Source organism: Pantherophis guttatus, chromosome 10, assembly GCF_059756535.1.
Source record: "Pantherophis guttatus breed Tessera chromosome 10, ASM5975653v1, whole genome shotgun sequence".
Lineage (NCBI taxonomy): Eukaryota > Metazoa > Chordata > Lepidosauria > Squamata > Colubridae > Pantherophis > Pantherophis guttatus.
Genome location: NC_142072.1, coordinates 24701004 through 24722168, shown reverse-complemented (window position 1 = coordinate 24722168; position 21165 = coordinate 24701004). Strand labels below are relative to the sequence as shown.

The window sequence follows — 21165 nt, the reverse complement described above, 5'->3', positions numbered from 1 at the left end:
AAATGACACCTCAATATACCTCTTCTTCTTCCCCTCTAAGGAGTTTTGTTTTGGTGAACAAATTGGGAAGGAATGCATTAAAGTTTGCAAAGCCATTGACTCTCTTTCTGAGTCCATCTGAATCAGATTTGGATTTGGTGTCCTTTTCTTGGCTTGGCTTGAAACACCTGAATAAAAGAGCCGCGGTGGCACAGTGGTTAGAATGCAGTACTTGCAGACTACTTCTGCTGACTGCCGGCTGCTTGCAATTTGGCAGTTCGAATCTCACCAGGCTCAAGGTTGACTCAGCCTTCCATCCTTCCAAGGTCAGTAAAATGAGGGCCCAGATTGTTGGGGGCAAAAGGCTGTCTCTGTAAACCGTTTAGAGGGGGCTGTAAAACATTGTGAAGCAGTGTAGAAGTCTAAGTGCCCTCCCTCCCAGTGGTTAGAATGCAGTATTGTAGGCTAACTCTGCTCACTGCCAGGAGTTCGATCCTCACCGACTGGCTCAAGGTTGACTCAGCCTTCCATCCTTCCGAAGTGGGTAAAATGAGGAGCCAGATTGTTGGGGGCAATAGGCTGACTCTGTAAACCGCTTAGAGAGGGCTGTAAAAAGCACTGTGAAGTGGTATATAAATCTGAGTACTATTGCTATTTAAGAAAATATTTTTCAACCTCAGCAACTTTAAGACATGTAAACTTCAACTCCCAAAATTCCCTGGTCAGCATAGCTGGCTGGGAAATTCTGGGAGTTGAAGTCCACACATTTTAAAGTTTCCAAGAGACAAGGATTTAAGGTATGGTAAAATTGGGAGGGATACCAAAATTGTTACCAAAACAGATTTCATAGTAGTCCCAAAGGTGCTTTGTTTTTCCTTGAAGGTGTTTCACTTCTCATCCAAGAACTGAAGAAGCTTCTTGGATGGGAAACAAAACGTCTTCAAGGAAAAACAAAATCCAACTGCCTTTCGAAAAAGCACCTTTGGGAAAACCATGACCTGGATGGCTGACAATCTCCACAGAGATTTCATAGTAGAATTATGATCTGGGATATATTTATGGTTGGTTCGTTGTTCATTGTAATGGTGGCATGATTTGGAGCAAAAGCTCTTGGGGTGGACAAGGCTGAAGTTGAGTCAGAACTAAAATGGTTTGAAGATAATCTCTCAGTCTTTCTGCCATCTTCCTTTCTTTTCCCTCTTTCCCTTTCCTTCAATCCCCTAAAACAGATGTCTGAAAGAGAGGCATCGTCTTGTCAGAAACTTGTAGTCACATACTTGCAGAGACATTTTCAAGTGAGGCACAGGGCAGGGAGTCTTCTAGGGCCCCCATTTCCCTATTCCTGATGCAGAGGTTCTTCAGCCTAATTCCTAGTAACTCCAAAGAGTTTGAAAATCAAACTCTTGAATTGGACCTGGCTGGACTTGAAATCTGTCCCAGTGAATGGTAAACTAGTACATTTTTGGCAGAACTGAGAATGTACCTTAAAAAGGGACTAGACAGGGGTCTTAGTAAGGATATGTCTGAGATGTGCTAGACCGAGTCAAGGGAACTTTGCAAGATTGCAGGCTTGGTTCCAAGTCTTATCTGATAATGATCTAAGTGAGCCTCTTAATACTACAATCCACTCATGTTTGATTTGGATTTCTTTCCTTTTCCATTTTTGTCTAGGGTGAAAAAGGTGCCAAAGGCGAGAAGGTAGGTTAGTCTTCTCATCCTGCTACATTCCCATTTGGGAACATTTGCTTATTTTTAACCTCAATTTTGAGGGTCTTCAATGCCATCAATGTTTTATACAAACCCCTCACTTTGGTTTATGTATCAAGCCAAACCTTCAGCAGCAAAGGATGCCCTGTTCCCCACTCCTGTACCCACTAGGTACTTGAAGCCTGCATACCTGTTTTTTATCTTCCCAGGGAGATTCTGGTGAATGCACCTGCCAGCCTGGCCCTCGGATGGACACAAACCATGGACTTCCGGTAAGCGTCGCCCCACACTCCTGCTTCCCCACAGCCCTGGGGATTTGCTGCCAGGCTGGATGAGAGTTCAAGCCACCCGTACCCCATTCTTCGCTCAAACTGCTCAACGCCTTTGTTGCTCCGGAAGCTGGAACCCATGTCCTGCTTGGCCTTTGCTAAATGCTCTCCCCTTTTGGACCCACAGGGCGCTCCGGGACTGTGGATCGGGAACCCCTGGCAGCCTCAGCCGGGCCCTCAGGTGTGTGTGTGGGTGTATGTGCATGCTTGCTCCTCTGTGCGTAGCAACTTTGGCTCCTCAATCCTGGGGAGAGTTCCATGTTCTCTGAAGAGCCTTTTCTATCACATTTTCTTTTAATTTGTGGCTTACAGGGACCTCCAGGTGCTCCAGGACCTCCAGGCCCACCGGGAGCCCCTGGAATTCAGGTAAGTGATCGGAGGGTCAGCTTTATTTTCTGACAAACAGGAACAAGGGTACAAATTATCATTATTATCACCTATGGAACTGAGGAGGCCTTGTGAATATAGCATCACTACAGAGATCCTCCTTAAAGTGGTACACTCAGAAATCCCTCCCTGATGTTCTTGGCTGCACAAAATCCCAATCAGTAGCATTTTGAGCAGTAGTAGCTAAGTTCTAGCCCTCCAGATGTTCTTGGTCCACAACTTTCTTTATTCCTGGCCGTCAGCCATTTTAACTGCAACCGATGGGAGCTAGAGCACAACCACATCTGATGGACAATCATTTTCACCCAGTAGTGCTTTGAAGAGGTAGTTGACATAGGAGATTTCTCATCAAGCCCCCAGCAGCAAGGTTCTCAGGATCAACTTTAACCAGATTGAAAAGAAAAGGGAATTGGTTTCAGAAATGTTAGCGGTTGGATACATTTACTTTTTAACATCCAATTTCCTTTGCTAAATGTCCATTGACATAATGAGGAGGCTACCTGTTTTGCAGATAAAAGAAGATTGTGCAGGCATCTGTGCTAATAATATTTTGCAAATGGCCAACCTATTTCCCAGGCTCTGAAAAACCCATTACAGTTCTGCTGCCGTGATTTTTTTTTTCCCTACAGGACACCCTTTCAGTTGAATGATTCATAACGGACAAGTGATGCTTTCCAGCAATCCCTTTAGTGGGACAGTATCACTGAGAGTGCTGTTCCTTTCTATTTTGCCTGTTCAGTTCAGGAATACTGATCTGAAGATAACTGGAGAGACCAGCACTTGTTTTCACCAAGAAACAGCAGAACGATTGACTAATGGTGTGGGAGGAAAGCAATAAGTGAACAAACAACAGATATGTGTTCATTTATAGTCCTTTGGGGTTCTCCTCATCTGCATGATAGCTACAAATCAAAACTTTAGAGGGATAGTCTCAAGATCACGTGAAGTGTTAGTACCTGCCTTGGTAAGACCACACTTGGAATACTGCATCCAATTCTGGTCACCACAATACAAAAAAGATGTTGAGACTCTAGAAAGAGTGCAGAGAAGGGCAACAAAGATGATTGTCCCAAAGGTGCATTTCGAGAGGCAACTGGATTTTCTGGTTTTTCTTTGAATGTTCTTGACTGTGACTTTTCTTTTCCAAAGAAAAACCAGAAAGTCCAGTTGCCTCTTGAAAAAGCACCTTTGGGACAACTATGACCTGGATGACTGAGAATTCTCCATAGACATTAAACAAAGTTGATTAGGGGTCTGGTGGAGAAAGCATATGATGAACGATTGGGGGAATTGGGTCTGACTAGTCTAACAAAGAGATGACTGAGATGATATGATAGCAGTCTTCTGATATTTGAAGGGTTGTCACAGAAGAGGGGGTTGACCTATTCTCCAAAGCACCTGAGGACAGGACAATAGATGAAAGCTTATCAAAGAGACATCCAGCCTAGAATTAAGGAGAAATTTCCTGACAGTGAGAATAATTAATCAGTGGAATTATTTGCCTCCAGAAGTTATGGAGTTTTTAAAAAGAGATTAGAAGAGTTTTTAAGAAGAGATTAGACAGCCATGTTTTCTGGACTGGTATATGGTCTCCAGCTCAAGGAGGAGGTTAGATTAGAAGACCTCCAAAGTCCATTCCAACTCTGTTATTCTGTGTTCTCCCTCCCACTGTCCTTCCAGTACTCTGTTGCTGCTGTTTACTTCAAAGACAAGAACAACAATTTGTTTGTTCTTTCAGCCACAGTGAACAAAGCCAAGGTGCAACACAGACAGAGTTGAGGAAAATCCCACCCCAAAAAAGAGAAATCCAGAAAGTAGCTTTTTGGCTCTCAAATAATGGTTTGTGTAGACCACACTAATTTTCCATGCAAAGTCAGGCTGACAGATGTTTCCAGCCAGGCTGGAAAATGCAAAATGGGAAGCTGAGGGTTGGCCAAATACAAAGAGGCAAAGGACAGAAACATTTCCCTCCTCTTGTGTAACCCTGTGCAGCATCATGTTAAATGTCAGTCACTCTTTGGAAACATAGTGAAATGTAATACACCTTGGGAATATTATGTTCCCCTGGGAAATCACATGTTGGCTTTATTGGACTTGGGACAGGAAATCAGGAGAGGGTCTCCTTCTCCTTGGTGCAGGGGAGAAATGCTACCAGTTCGGAAGACTTGATGTTGCCTTCTACAAAACTCTAGACAACCACTAGAGGAAGGCTAAGAAATAAGGCAAATGCCACCCTTTGCTGCCACCTTGTGGTCTTCTAAAATTTTGCAGACCAGCTATGAGACCCCGTTCTTCCTTCTAAATGCACATTGGCTCAAGATATGAGAAAGTTTCCAAGATATAAGAAAGTTATGTCAATGTCTATCTAGATCCGTACCAGTCGGGCTTCAGGCCAGGGTACAGCACGGAAACTGCATTGGTCGTATTGGTTGATGATTTCTGGAGGCTCGGGACAGGGGTTGTTCCTCTGTCCTGGTCCTATTAGACCTCTCAGCGGCTTTTTATACCATTGACCATGGTATCATGCTGCACCGGTTGGAGGGGTTAGGAATGGGGGCACCGTGTTGCGGTGGTTCTCCTCCTTCCTCTCTGACCGCACGCAGTCTATGTTGGCAGGGGGACAGAGGTCGACCTTGAGGAGCCTTGTTTGTGGGGTGCTGCAAGGGTCGGTCCTCTCGCCCCTCCTGTTCAACATTTATGTGAAGCCGCTGGGTGAGATCATTCGTGGTTTGGGGGTGAAGTTCCATCAATACGCTGATGATACTCAGCTGTACATCTCCACCCCGGACCATCCCAATAATGCCCTTGATGTGATGTCCCCATGCCTGGAGGCTGTGCAGATCTGGATGGGGAGAAACGGGCTCAGACTCAACCCCTCCAAGACCGAGTGGCTGTGGTTTCCGGCGTCCCGGTATAGCCAGCTGGTTCCATTGCTGACTATTGGGGGTAAGATCTTGGCCCCATCAGAGAGGGCTCGCAACTTGGGTGTCCTCCTGGATGCATGGCTGTCTTTAGAAGATCATGTGATGGCTGTGGCCAGGGGGGCTTTTTATCAGGTTCGCCTGATTCACCAGTTGCGTCCCTTTCTGGACCGGGACGCCTTGCACACGGTCACTCATGCCCTTGTCACTTCCCGTCTGGACTACTGTAATGCTCTCTACATGGGGCTCCCCTTGAAGAGCACTCAGAGGCTCCAACTGGTCCAGAATGCAGCCATGCGGGTGATTATGGGAGCGACTCGGTGCACCCATGTAACACCTCTCCTGTGCGAGCTGCACTGGCTCCTGGTGGTCTTCTGGGTGCGATTCAAGGTGCTGGTTACCATCTTTAAAGCGCTCCATGGCTTAGGACCTGGGTACTTACGAGATCGCCTTCTGCCACCGATAGTCTCCCACCGGCCAATACGCTCCCACAGAGAGGTACTCCTCAGGGTGCCGTCGGTCAAACAATGTCAACTGGCGACCCCCAGGGGGAGAGCCTTCTCTGTGGGGGCACCTGCCCTCTGGAATGAATTGCCCCCGGAGATACGTATGATCCTTGACCTATGTACCTTTTGCCATGCCCTTAAGACTTTACTGTTTCAACAGGCTGGGCTGGCTTAAATAATGAATTTTAATGGGTGTTTTAGTTTTTTAAATATAAAGGCCAAATTATTTAATATGTTTTAAACTGTTTTTAAATTTTATGGATATATGTGTTTTATTGTGGCTGTGCACCGTCCTAAGTCCCTCGGGAGAAGGGTGGTATAAAAATTTAAATAATAAATAAATAAAATGAATAAATTCATTTTCCAATACGGATTATGATTTTCCCTTATGAATGCTTCCCAATTCCTATCCAGGGCTAAAAGCGATCAAAACACCTTTTGCTTTAAGATGGTTCAGGGAATTCTAAACAAACATATTTAGAGATGATGTATTAAAAGGGGAAATAATATCTTTTCTGGATCTTATTTATTTATTTATTTATTTATTTATTTATTTATTTATTTATTTATTTATTTATTTATTTATTTATTTGTCATATTTCTATGCTGCCCACTCTCCGAGGACTCTGGGAGGCTTACACCAAAGACAGTATACTAAATAGCATATTGCCCCCAACAATCTGGGTCCTCATTTTACCCACCTCGGAAGGATGGAAGGCTGAGTCATCCTTGAGCCGGTGAGATTTGATCAGCTGATCTGCTGAACTAGCAGTCAGCTGAAGTAGCTGCAGTACTGCACTCTAACCACTGCGCCACCTCGGCTCGTGGCCAAGCCTTATTATAAGCTGGACAAGAAAGTCAGTGTAAGAAAGAGGAGCAGACAGTCAAAACTTAAAATAGTCTTTGCCATTTGGCACAACCGAATCATGGATGCACTTTTAAACCTGATGGATGGTGTCAGTAGACATTGATCAGACTCCCAACTCAATTAAAACAGTTCCTAAAGCTGATTAATAGAGTGTAATGAATAATATGTCTTTCCCTTTTTAAATGTCTCCCTGTTTCCCCTCCAAAGAGAAGGCCCTGTCAAAGCCTAAAATAGATTCTTTATTTGAACAGGCAGATTTGATTTCAGTTTTAAGGCCAAGACATTTTTCATACATATTCCAAATATTTATTCTGTATCTGAGAAAACTGGGCGTCATAAATCATGAGGGATAATACAAGGAAAAGAAGAGAGGGGAGTGGAAAAAAGAGATAAAGAGAATCAGATTCCCTAGGATTTGACAAGAGTGAAGGGAGAAATTTCAGAATTGGCTGAAGGGGGACTTTTGCCTGTCCAGTTTGGGTTCTCATCAGTGGTGGGTTGCTCCCGGTTCGGGTGAGCCAGTAGTGGTGATGATGTGACTCAGCAAACCGGTTCTCTATGACTGTGAGCTGGGCCCTTCTGCCCGCCCCTGCCTTTATTTGTCATTTTTTAGCCCAGCTGATAGGCACGGCAGAGTGGATTGCTGCGCCTCAGCTGGGCAGAAATCTAATGCGCTTGCGCTGTGATCGCGCGCAAAGCGTGCGCGCAAAGAGAATCGGTGGTAACACCGGTTGGAACCCCACCACTGGTTCTCATCCAGAGGTAGAAGTTACAGAGACATGGGAGTTCACAACTACTCTCCAAAGGTCCCTCTTCATCTACACCACCAGAGCGCTGTCTTTTCAGGAAAATGGCCGGGAAAATAGGTGAAGGATCTGGAAAAGCATGGAGGAGAATGTTTGGTGTTAGGTGTTAGGTGAAGGGAGCACAGCACCTCGAAGCCCCATTGGGTGGCAACAGGATTCCTTTGGAAGACAGGAGTCAAGGGAAGACTCACATATTCAAAGTTTCTCCTTGCCTTTAGGGCATCCCAGGAATTAATGGCTCGCCGGGACTACTTGGGCCATCAAAGGAAACGGTAGGTACAGGACTGCAGCGTCCGCTATTCCCTGCGCTTGCTCAGGCCTGTGCTCACTGCTGTCCACTTTGTGCAGCTGCTGCCATCTTCCAAGTGTAGAAGAGCATCCAAAGCAAAGCAAAGGGGGAAAAAAAAAAGCAGAGCAACATCAATGAAGAAGTGGTTAGGAACTCACACTGCTTATGGCAAGCAACCCTAGAAGCTCATAACTCCGTTGTGCTTTTCTTTCCCTATAAAAGAAAACAAAACTAGAACTACTTTTCTTTTCCATGCACCCTTTATTTCTCTTGCTTCGTCTCTCCATTGCAGGATCCACAATCAGCAGAGGCCCCTCGTATACAACAGGTAGGACAATCATCACCATCATCATAATGCTTCTTTTATGTAGTACAGGGGGTCCTTGACCTACAGTTGTTAGTCGCTGAGCTCATTCAGTGGGTCACCATGTGATGAGACCCAATTGTATGAGTTTTTCTATCATGGTCATGAAATGAACACTGTGGTTGTTAAGCGAATCCATTATACTCAATCGGCGCATTTTGCTGGAAACTAGAAGTAAAGATCAGCAAGAAGTGCCAAAAATCTTGGTCATGTCGCCATGGGACATTGCAAATGGCCATAAAGATGAGCCAGTTCCCAGGCACCCAAAAATGTGATTGTGTGACCATGGAGAGGTGGGGGAGGCCATCGTAACTTCAAAATCAGGTCATAAATACCGTAACTCTTGGGGCCTGCATCATAACTTTGAAAGATTGCTAGGCAATTGGTCATAAATCAAGCACAATTTAATACAATACAATACTGCAATGCAATACAAAATATAAATCCTGAATTTGTTCATTTGGAAATAGTTATTCTGCAAAGAAAACATTGGATTTTCTGAGAAGGTTCGGGATACCGATCATTAAATCTATATTACATTTTCCAACTATTCTAAACACTGACCCAGGTAACTAGGAGCAGAGAAGAAAATGGGAAATTGTTGATTTATCAAGGGTTCAGAGAAAATGGAATAGCATAGATGATAAACAGAGGACTGGAAACTAGATCTAACAGAGATATTGGGAGTTTTATTTGAGAAAAAAATGAATAAGCAGGAGAAATGATAATGCTCTGGGTTTCTTAATGTTGGCAACTTTAAAACAAGTGAACTTCAATTCCCAGAATTCCCCAGTCAACATGGCTGGCTGGGGAATTCTGGGAGTTGAAGTCCATATATGTTAAAGTTGCTAAGGTAGCACTCTTGCTCTGAAGCAGGGGTGGGTCCTACTTACCTTTACTACCGGTTTGCAATGGGGCTGCTCGTGCGTGCATGCCCTCTTCTGTGCATGCGCAGAAGCGTTCTGATGACATCGGGGTCGGTGGGCGGAGCCCACCTCCAGTTTTACTACTAGTTACTACAGTTCTATAGAACTGATCCGAATCGGGGGCAACCCACCACTGTTCTGAAGCAAATCATAGGGAATTTTCACCAAAACTGTAAAGCTTCATCCAAGTATCATAGAGTATTATAGATTACTATAAAGAGTATTATAAAGCTGATTTACATTAGAGAGATCTGGACGGCTGAATGGTAGAAATTGATCGTGTGAAGGTGTGACCCATTCTCTATGATTTCAGAAGATTCATGGATTTTTAGACTGATGCTAAGATAAGTGTTGCCTTATCGGGGAGATGGGCACTATATAAATTAAATAAATAATCAAGCAAAATTCAGGTTTATGTGAAGAAATATTTCTAGGCACAAGAGCAGTTCAGTAGTAGAGTCAATTATCAAAGGAAGTTGTATGACTGTCCTTCATTCAGCAGGTTCAAGCAGAGGTTGGATGGACTTCCTTCAGGGATACTTTAATTTAGATTTCTCCATGAAGCAGAAGATTGGACTCAGTGGTCCTTCCAGAATTAGACTGTGCCTGATCGGGTTTATATCTTTAGTTGAGAAATATTCATATTGCAAGTGGTAAACCTTATCAGACTTATGTTTTTTCTCTTCTGTTATAGGAACATATATGTGGAGACTGCAGCTCCCAAAGCTCTAATGGGATAAAAGGAGAAAAGGGAGATCAGGGACAACCTGGAGCTCCAGGAATAGATAATTGTGCACAGGTGAGTTACCTGTGAGTCTCTTCAGCCACAAAGCAGAATGGGAGATCAGTAGGGTTGCAGCAGTAACGCCCACACTTTCAATCACTGCGTATGTGTGATGGAATCTCCAGCTAGACTCGAGGGAGGCGTTAAGAGGAGGCCAAGCTTAGAATCCTTGCATTGCAGAAAGTGACACAGGCCTGACCTTCCCCAAAATCCCTGAAGTCCAGGACTACCTGTAATGAATTTTCTTTATTTCTGGGATCCTAATACAAGTAGTCCATGATTGACCTCAAGGTTTGGTTTGGTTAATATTTGACTTGGAGGGATGATGAAATTCTACACTGAATGATAGATTGTGAATTTTTAAAAAATCCAGTAAAAGAGGAATAAAACACTTCTCTTATCATTGCCAAAAAAGCTATTAGATATATCCGGTAGTCATGAGAAGTTGAGTTCCATTTAAGGATGACTTGACTTGACTTAAGATGAGATTTCCAAACTAATTGAGGCATATTGGGGACATTGCATCTCCATCAGCTTCGCTGACTTGAACAATTCCTTTGTGTGATTCCATAAATACATTCAGGTCTTATGTGCTGCCATATATCACAATGGGGAACAAGTCTAAGTGCAATGCCTGGCCCACAATTTATACCTTACCATGATCACAAGGGGTCCTGGAGCATGCTCATCAGTTGCCAATTGCTTTATTGGCATCCTGGAAAATATATCCGCTCAAAAGAAAACTTGAGTGGATTCTTCAATTGAACTAGCCGTGCATTGATCAAGCAAATTTAGTATCTGCAGAACTTTAGTGTGCCGTAAATTCTGGACCAGGAATTAAACTCATGATGCATCTCTTCTACTTTCAGTGCCACCCACCTGATTTCCCTGCAGAACAGCCCCAGGTGAGTAAATCTCTAGGCCAGATATTTATCCAGAAGGCAGCAAAGGAAAGAGAAAGACATAACAAATTAGTATCACTTCCTTTCTACCAAATAATATTAAAAAAACAAAAGCATACCTCTTTCTTTGGCAAATTGACTCAGAGCTGCTGTATTTGACCCAACTGGCACCAGCTGGAAACTCCTTAAATTAAAATAGCTTCATTACAACTGAGAGCGTCTGTACTCAGGAATCAATTCTCACCAAAATTATACCTGGAATTTGATCTTTCTAAAAACAAGCTTTTTGTATGGGCCTTTGCGAAGCTGGTTTAAGTATTAGTTCTTCCAGAAAAACTGGACTGCTGTTTAAATAAACATTCAATGATATATTTTTTTAAGGATATTGGCTATTCACATTTCTGAAGCTCTGTATTTTAGTTGTGACCTTAAACTGGATAGTAGTGGGCTTGTAAGGATTGCCTCTTCCTCTAACTTAAGAAAGTGAAGACTTTTGAAACGGAATATTTCAAAAGGAACCTTTTATTAAGCAGAAGTGACAGCAATGGATTCAAAGCAACGTCTGAATACCCTTAGGCAAGACAAGTAGGATTAAAGCAGTAGAGACCCCTCCCTTTAGCCAGAATGCAGATTTTAGCCAATACACAAGTGTGAAGATGTTTTCTTTACCAGCTGCCCTGAGAACCCGGATAAGTATGTATTCACATTGTTTCTCCTTTCTTCTTTAAAGAGAAACAGCCCACATGGCTATCATAAACATTCCTCCACGTTAAGGGGATCTCAGGGCTCTTTGGCGCCAGGATATAGGTTGTAAAATATCCGTTGACACAGGCAATGCTAATGAATCGAATCCAGGGTCCCTCCTTCTCCCAACTGAATGGCAGTATCACTTTTAGGAATCTGACAGAGATATTGTATTAATTCTTGATTCTGTTGATAAATTATTATTATTTACTTTCTCTAGCTATCAGTATATAAACACTACAACAACTATTACTTACTGGTAACACATAAAATAGTAGATATTGTAAGTTGCCAATCTTTTGGAATGAATGCCCAAAATAAATTTAATTACCACCATCATCATGAATTAAGGGTCAGTAGATGGTTGGTTCACTGAAAGTGGTCTTCCCAACAGTACAGTTGTGCTTAACACCAAACACAGCCTTAATATTCTTCACCCAAGCCATTTCACTCTTTCTCTAAATTTACTCAGTGGCTATGTCCATTCATAGTCGGATTCCAAAAGATCTCCTGTTTTATTTATTTATTTATTTATTAATCAAATTTCTATACTGCCCTACTCCCGGAGGACTCAGGGCGGTGAACAGCCAAGATAAAATACAGATAATACAAATATTAAAAGTCCCTTAAAATTATTAAATATTTTGGCCGAAACACAGATTAAAACACCCAATTTATAAAATCAAACGAATTAAAAAATTTAAAAGAGGAGAGTTAGGCCAGGCCAGCCTGCTGAAATAAAAAAGTTTTGAGAGCACGACGAAACGTGCGCAGGTCCGGGATCCTCCGTATCTCCGGGGGGAGCTCGTTCCAGATGGTAGGTGCCTCCACAGAGAAGGCTCTCCCCCTGGGGGCTGCCAGTCGACACTGTATGGAGAACTAGTGCAGGGAAAATGCCTTAAAGGGAGACCACAGCTGCGACATAAGGATATCTGCAAGAAGGATCTAAAGGCCTTGGGAATGGACATTAATGACTGGGAAACCTTGACCTTTGATCATTCAGCTTGGAGGCTAAAGACGCAGCCTGGCCTTTTCCAATTCGAAGAGACACTCATTCGACAGGCAGAGGCAAAGAGGCAGTCCCGGAACCAGCGAAATCTGGGGGCTGGGCAGGGGACGGAATATATCTTCCCTCAGTGTGGAAAGGATTGCCACTCTTGAATTGGCCTCTTTAGTCACACCAGATGCTGTTTTAGGACCTCTTTCCAGAGCACGATACCATAGTCTTTTGAGACTGAAGGTTGCCAATGAATGATGTTCATTCAGCCCTCTTAACCACACCATTTCCAAACTTGGTTAACATGCTAAATTGGGTTGAATGAACACACATCATTTGAGTAATTTAAGGTTCAATAGCTTCTGTAAAACTTGGGTTAATCTAACAGAGAACATTGTGTGCAGGCAGCCATTGTTGGAGCACTGAAGCTAGGTGACAAGAACTAGGTTTGCTAGAAATGAGAGAAAATAGCTAGATAATGACTAAATCCAGAAAATATTTTCTGATGCCAGCTGCACCACGGAAAATGGGAAAAAGAAGGTTCACCCAACAGCCATAAAGATCCAAAATGGTGCTATTGTACCTGTGTTGCACAAGGATGGTGCAAATAATTGAGTGCAACAAAAGTAATGAATGCACTGTAAATAAGCACCAAACCATGCCATCTAAGTATACTTAAAATCATATGAAAAGTCACAGTTTTTCTATAAAAGAATTAAAAAGATAAAACAGCTGTTCAAAAGGCTGATTTGTTTTGTTTAGTCTCAGTACTCAGGAACATTTGTGGACCAGGTGTCATTCTCAAGATTTAATCTTAAATAATATTTAAGTTTGGCCTTTTGGAAAGCTTTAGAATGAGCAGAAGCCCAGGAGGAGGGAGAAATCTGTCAGAAAATGGTGTCCGCTAGAATTATTATGGCAAAAAAAGAAGCTTCCATCCAGCAGAGTTCATCTTGGGTTTAGAAGCTCTTGGAGATCCTTAACCACTTGAGACATCTTGTCTTCTCTTCCAGCCTGATAACAATGATCCCAATTGTGCTGGAGGACATCCTGGAAGTCCTGGCTATCCTGGACAGAGGGGTGAGCAGGTAAAGCCACCTGGAGATATCAAGCAGCCAGGGTGCTATTGCTGATCCTTGAATTCAGAAATGAATTTTGTCTTGGCTTCTCCTTAGGGTCCACCAGGCTCACGAGGTTCTCCAGGCCCTCCTGGACCAACTGTGAGTATATCCTTTGAGCCAATTGCTGCTTAGATCTTCTCCCTTAAGCCTTTACCCACTGCAGCATCATGTATTAGCATAATCTGATGCCTGTCTAAGAAACATGGAATATAAAGCCACTTAAGGCCAGCCTTCCTCTCAGTGGATGGTTCTACAACTGGACAGTGTTGGGTGGCTGACATCTTGCTCTTCACCAAGAGCCCAGCTAATTCTGGTCCCACAAATGCCCTGTTTACTCACCCACACCCACACCTACACCCACACCCAGAAAGGGAGGGGTGGGCCAATGTTTGTTCTCTTGGCAGCTATTTGGAGCAGTAGAACTTGGAAGTTTACTCTTGAATTAAGAAGAAATGCATAATATGTTGCGAAGGATTGGCCTTGTCTTCAACCAAAGCTCCCTTGATTGCCTGCTTTCCCTAGTCCAGCCAATGTGATGACTGAGTGATGACCTCCCTGTTTCTTCCTGTAGGGCCCCCCAGGTTTTCCGGGAATGACTGGCCCACCTGGATTACCTGTAAGAACCGATAAAGCACGCGCTCTGTGCAGTCCTTTGTTGCTACTGTTTGTTTGGCTTCTTATCCTACTTCCTCCCTTCTTCTCCAGGTTCTGGGTCCAATGTATCAGCCAGCCTATTCTCCCATGTGCTGCCACCTGGTCTGTAGCTCTTCCTCAGCCCTCCTCCTGGCTCAGGGATGCTATCTAGAACTTTTCCTTCAATTAGAACTTTCCCTTCCAATGTTACCTGAGATCAGTTGCGATAGAAAGCTGTCTAGTTCCCACAGGCACTTGATCTAGAGAATTCCCATTTAAGGGCAACTCTCAGTCAGGATCCTTCTTCCGCCTTCCCTCAGAAAAGTACACTAGAAGATTGCACAATCCCAACTTGTGGTGGGATATTCTGGGTTTGGGATTATTTATCAGGCAGTGAGAAGACTGATTACTTCTAGACAGCTGATATTTTTCCTCCAGAGATATTTCACGTAAAGTAGATTCCGACACACATTTTTTCCCTCAGGGCTTAGTTTATCAATCAAACCCTGGTCATGAATATTTACTGAGCTGAATCCCTTCAGAGGAAGCAGTTGGACCCAGGTTCAAATACATACCTGAGAAAGAATCTGTGGACTTGAGAGGAAGCTGTCACTTTTCCTAAACTAAAGAGCCTCCCTTGTCATGTCTGTGAGTTGTGCTTCCAGCTCTTGAAGCATCATTGTACCCTCACCTGACCATCACCATCATTCATTAATTCTTTATTCTCATCTCACTAATGACACTGTAACTCCCAGTCTGTGTGATTAATCGCTCCGTGATGTGGCCCTGTCACTGTCTGGTGTCAAGAGTACGTCCAATAAAAGCCATCACCATGTAACCTCAACTAACTCCACCCTGCAATGGTTCATGAAAGCCTCCCACATTTGTGGGTGGTGTAATTAATGGAGATTCACTCTTGTATTATAGGTTGTGTAGGTCTTTCTCCACTTAGCAAGAAATTACAGTTGAGAGATGCTTGTGATGTGGGACTTCTGGATACGAAAGAGTCTCTGGATGAATGCACAAACTGGGTCCTACAAGCAACCAATGTCAACTGGAAGCATTGTTTTCTCTCCCAGTCACCAGAATTTCTTAGGGGAGATGGCAAATTGGACTAGTATTTGCATTTAGTAGGAAAATTCAGAATCTCTTTGGGTCTATAGATGAGGAAGTAGAACTGAAGCCTCTCCTGGCTAGATTTATTCAGAGCGCAAAAGGAAATGAATAAAATGTTGGCCAAAATTCTTCCCTTGCCAATAGTTTAGCACGAAAAGTATAAGTCATTTTTTTTTCTCACTTGGCCCTGCAGGTAGAAAGACTTATTTTTCCTAATTTGACTATCTGCAAGTAAGAAAAAACAGTCTCAGCCTTTGTAATTGGCACATCAGAATAGGAAAATAGAAAAGACATTTGTAAGCAGCCTTTGTAAAAACAGTATTTCATAATTGGGGTGCAGAAAAAAGCCCACCTTAAGTTAGTAAAAAAGTGGTTGCCTCCTCCCCTTCAACTGCATTCTTCTGTTACACAATGAAAAACCATATTCTAGAAGCATTTTAGGAATATATTATTTGATGCCCTGATAAAACAAAAAACCCCATTCCTCCCAAATACAACCATTTTATCCTACAATGAACTTATGGCATGAATTACTTGCTGAATCTACTAATGGATCCAGTCCCAGGGCTTTGGACCAAAATGAACGGTATCCAGGATGATGAATCAATGTAAGAAAAAGGAGGGGAGAATTATCAAAATATAATTCTCTTCCAGATATGTCAATGGGGTCAAAAAAAAAAGAAAAGAAAAGAAACTTCAGACCATACTTATGCAATCAAAGGTACATATATATTTTTTTACCTATGTTGCATAGTTGTGTCTTTTTGATCCATCCTGCTTCAGCGTTCTGCTCAAGAACATCTTGCATCATTTTTTGATGTTTTATTTTTTCTCGTAGATCAGTCTATTTTTCGAATAGACTGATCTATGTAATGTAGGATCAATCGAAACTTGATCCTACATTACAGTCTGTTTTATAGTTCTGTCCTCCTGGTGGAGCTTCATGTATAGTCCTCATGGTCCTGACATGATCACAGAGGAAGGAGCTGGCTGAAGGACAGGGCCTCGGAATGACAGATTTTATCCAGCATAAGAGGAAAAATTATTATATAGTGGAAGGACCAGATGGAAGTTAGTGAAGAAAATTAGTGATTGGGCACTTACAATGTTAGAATGACAGAAAGAAAAAGAAAGAAAGAAAAGAAAGAAAGAGAAAAAGAAAGAAAGAAAGAAAGAAAGAAAGAAAGAAAGAAAGAAAGAAAGAAAGAAAGAAAGAGATGATAGGTAGATAGATCATCTATCTAAATCAAAGACCAGCAAAATCTGTCTATCTTTGATGAGGGGGGGAGGGGAAGAGACAGAGAGAGAGAGAGAGAGATTGATTGATTGATTGATTGATCTCTCTAACAGGATTGCAATCTAAGATGGAATCCATTATTTTCTGTGGGAACTAGTCACCAGTTCCCACTGAATTATGAATTATGGCTGAATTCTGACTTTAATTTGAAATTGTTGGCCAGAATCAGTAATGGAGGCTGAAGTGGAATCTAATCAGATTCAATGGTTCTTGTGTAAGTAATAAAGAGAAGAAAACAGTGAATTAATTTGATAATGATTTCATCTTCTCTAGAGCTTCCAAGATGCCAATGAAGGAAACATGACAGCCAGATAATACCACTCACTTTGCCTCGGAATTTAGATGTATATACTAAAAATTTGCTGATTTTTTTTCTGCACCACATGCTGCCTTGAATATTCAGAGAAAGCTTTTCCTAGATCATAGAAAGAAATCCAAATAGAGTTAGTTCTTTTCATCTAGCAATGTTTCCAAAAGTGCTTTGTGGGGATTGGGATATGTCTCCATGGGACAATTAAGACCTTATACAGGTGGTCCTCGCTTACCGACTGTAATGCCCATTCAATATTACAGTGCTGTAAGAAATAGCTTTATGGCCAATCCTCACATTAATGACCATTGCAGCATCCTGCACTGACGGGATTGCCATTCGGAGGCTTCACAACCAGCTTGCGGTTAGCAGAGCGAATAGAGATGGTGAAAATAAAATTGTAAATACAATCATGTGATGTTTTGCTTAGCGACTGCAGCGCTTAGGAATGGAGTCTCAATTTTGGTCACTAACCGAGGGCTACCTGTATTTGGAACAAAATATAAGTGTGTATATGTGTGTGTGTGTGAGAGAGAGAGAGAGAACATTTGTGAATATTCTTTCCTCTACATATTTCCCAGATCATGATCCAAATCCATTTTGATTGTGCCTTGTCTCAATTAGCAATGTCATGTGTGTGCCCAGAACTGCTGCTGCAAACACTGCCCTTCTAAAACCTGGCTAATCGGATGTCTAACCCATCAAATCTGTGTGAATTCTATTGATCTGTAAGCCTAGAAAAAGCTATGGAAAACTGTGTTCCAGATGCTGATGGTAGCTTTCCAGGCACCAGTGGTTAATTAAGGAAGTGGTGACTACCTCAAGACTACTCGATACTTATGCTGTATTCCTATTTCTATAACTTATTCTCCATCTGTTCCCAGCCTGTTCCCAGGTACATAGCTAGAGAGGCCACCCTCGCAACTGTGGTTCAGTTAAATGGGGGAGGGCAGAAAACATGATCTTGTATCTTTTTCTTTCCGAAGGGACTCCAGGGTGAACGTGGGACAGCTGGATTCCCTGGATCCAAGGGAGAACCAGTGAGTGTTGGATCCAAACTGATAATTTCAGAGAAGCCTTGAGCTATGCATGGAGCTTGTTGATGGAGACCAGTTTTCTCCAGCGTGGCTCTCTAAAGATTGGTTGAGACTGCAACTTGTCTGCAAGGTGCTAGGTTGGAAAAAACAGGTCTGAACACGCTTCAATGGCATGGCTTAGAAGACGGATGACAAGCCTCATGGATGGGTGCAGTTGAGATTGATTGAGAACATTTTGGTGTGATCATGAGTCCGAATGCCTCAAATAACAAGTTACAGATGATTTGAGGCAGGAGATGGAATGCCCCATCTTTTTTAAAAAAAAACGGGTGATGGAAAATCTGAAAAGTGTTTCGCTTGTAATCAACCACAAACAAATGATATCAGTTCTGGAAAATCTATAATTAGAAGTTGTGTCCACAAGCATCCAGCTGTTGTTGGGCCTCTTCTATCTCTGATTTAAGTGCATCCAATAGATTCTTCTAATTAGCAGTACCAAGTTAATGGAGAACTCTAGAAGCATTTATTTCCTCTGAAGATGCCCCGTGGAAGTGACAATATGCCGTTGGGTTCTTCAAAAGAGTCCCTGTCTGCCTACAGGGGGAAAAAGATCAAACAAGGATGCTAATGAATGGTGAAAGGGAGGACATTTAAATGGGTTGGTGAAGAACATCTCCTCGTCTTCTGAGCAGTGAGGGCATTGTAATTGGCCACATTCAAAATAGGAGTTATTTTGTAAAAACACTTGGTGCGTGCTATCAAAATGCCTACTTGTCCACTAAAAGTTAATAGTCCCAATTAAAAGTGTTGGTTTTAGCCTGCTTAACAATAGGAAGGCAAGACCAGGTAAGCCAGGAAAGGTCTAGAGAATGTCTTAGCATGCTTAAGCTTATTACCGAATTAATCTGTTTAGAGTTTGCAGAGTAGGAACTATGAGCTGCGTGAAACCACCAACTGCCCCCAACTCCCCTGAAGTAAAAGCTTAATGTATTGCATCAAAATAGCCAGCAACTTTGTGACTGATTTAGTTCAGCCTGTCATCTGAACATACTGTAGTAGCTACACAGTGAACAGGTCTAGAGAGGTTTCATGCATTCAAGGATCCCCTTTCCATTCTAATCTCTTTCTCTCCCCTCCCACCCACCCTCTCCCTTCCTCCCTCCCTCCCTCTCTCTCTCCCTCTCCCTCTCTCCTCACACCCTCCCTCTCCTTCTTTCTCTCTCTCTCTCCCCACTCTCTCTCTCCTCCCACCCTCCCTCTCCCTCTCCCTCCTTCCCTCTCTCCCTCTCTCTCTCCCTCTCCCTCTCTATCTCTCTCCCTCTCTCTCTCCCTCTCCCTCTCTCTCTTTCTCTCCCTCTTTCTCTCTCTCCCTCTCCCTCCCCTTAGTTTGGTGTTTCTCAATCTTGGCCATTAACTGTGGCCACTAGTTTCTCTTCCAGGCTGGGGAATTCTGGGAGTTGAAGTCCATACATCTTAAAGTGGCCAAGGTTGAAAAACAATGCCTTAGTTCCATGATTGCAATTTTAATCTAAGACATTCTAGATTTAATCTGATCTAGATCTAAGAAATTCTAATCTAGTTGGAATCCTCACTTGACCTACAAGGTGGCAGTAAAAGAGAATGGCTGTCCCTTTATTATTCTGACTGAGGACTTGACAAGATGACCAAGAAGGGCCACACTCCGTGTTCAAGGAACTTAAGCACAAGGACATGGATTCTGCTGCATATTGCAGAAGGGGTTAAATGAGTAAAGGAAGACTTGCCTGCCATGTTCTAGGATCTACCTGAACATCAAAATCGAGCTGTGCAGATGCCATAGAGAGCTGGTTCTGTCTGGTTAACTTGAAGCCTCAATCCTAGCCTGCATTGAGATGTTTTCAATGTTCTTCTCTTCAGGGTCCTCCAGGTCAGCCTGGATATCCTGGATCAGTAGGACCCCCTGGACTCCCTGTGAGTATGACCTATCTTTGTATCCTTTCTTTCTCCTGAATCTCAAGGGGTGGGGGTGCCTTGTACTCCCTCTTCTAATTTCTGCCCACTGCCACAATCCTGTGATGACAGTTCAGCTAAACCGTAATGACCCTTTTGGCCCTCAGAAGGGTTTCAAAATCTGGTTCTGCTGGTTGGCTTAGGTGTTGATGGGAGCACTCCATGTTGAAGGTGGCTGGTGGACTGAAGAGGCCACCACCGAACAGATCTTGCCTTGTGTTTCTCATCTTTGTATCTAGTGTTTTAAATATTTTTATATTTATGGTTTTAATTGTAATCCGCCCAGAGTCATTTTGCAGAGTGAGATGGGCAGCATATAAATTAGATAGATGGATAGATGGATAGATGGATGGATGGATAGATAGATAGACAGACAGACAGACAGACAGACAGACAGACAGACAGACAGACAGACAGACAGACAGACAAGAGTTCATCCTGGGAGTTCCATGGCTGCCGATGGGCCTGGACCTGGGTTTCCTAGCTCATGCCAAAGAGATGGGCTGAGTGGCTACAATAATGCCTTGGCTTTTGGACGTAAGAAGGAACCCATTGCCACCTAAAAACCATTTTCTGAATCCCAAGAAAGACGTTGGGTGGTCATTAGTTACCCACAGTGGAGCAGAATTGCCTTGTAGAAGAAACAAATTCAAACCCAAAGTTTGCTCACATTTCTCTTCTTCTCATATGATTCTCTTTAGAATACAGTATATCCTCTTAAGGCCCTATTGGATTTTCACTGCATGTTTGGGAAAGTGTGAAATGTTCCAATTTTATCATATATGTTAATTTTTTAAATTAACATTTAATTTAAATGTTTATTTAAATTAACATTTCAACATTTGGAAATCTAAAATGTTGGTTTCAAAAGCCGAGTTTCTCAAACATTGTTTGACCTTTTATACGAAAAAAATATTTGCAGAACTTTTATTATTTTATTAGAAGAATGGAAGAAAGAGGGAATTTTTGTGTTTCTTGACAAGCTTTGGCTGTTATTAATTGTTAGTTTAGTGTAGTGGTAAAAGCACCAGGTTAGAAATCAAGAGACTGTGAGTTCTAGTCCCACCTTGGGCACAAAGCCAACTGGGTGACCTTGGGCCAATCATTTCCTCTTACTGGGGTGAAATGCTCCCGGATCGGACTGGATCGCCCA

The 21165-nt window shown here is 42.7% G+C and overlaps 1 protein-coding gene across 8 annotated transcripts in view; it reads left to right on the top strand.

The window, feature by feature from the left end:
- COL16A1 (collagen type XVI alpha 1 chain) overlaps positions 1-21165 on the top strand; it is a 292947-nt gene that overhangs the window by 233411 nt on the left and 38371 nt on the right. Inside the window, exons 39-51 of one of the 8 annotated variants that reach the window (XM_087876807.1) lie at positions 1651-1677; positions 1896-1958; positions 2143-2196; positions 2328-2381; positions 7722-7775; positions 8085-8120; positions 9777-9881; positions 10736-10771; positions 13523-13597; positions 13685-13729; positions 14202-14246; positions 17973-18026; positions 19920-19973. In XM_087876807.1, the coding sequence (XP_087732933.1) occupies positions 1651-1677; positions 1896-1958; positions 2143-2196; positions 2328-2381; positions 7722-7775; positions 8085-8120; positions 9777-9881; positions 10736-10771; positions 13523-13597; positions 13685-13729; positions 14202-14246; positions 17973-18026; positions 19920-19973 (702 nt within the window). The remainder of the gene's footprint in view (positions 1-1650; positions 1678-1895; positions 1959-2142; positions 2197-2327; positions 2382-7721; positions 7776-8084; positions 8121-9776; positions 9882-10735; positions 10772-13522; positions 13598-13684; positions 13730-14201; positions 14247-17972; positions 18027-19919; positions 19974-21165) is intronic. The other 7 variants (XM_087876808.1, XM_087876810.1, XM_087876809.1 and 4 more) reach the window with 7 other exon arrangements.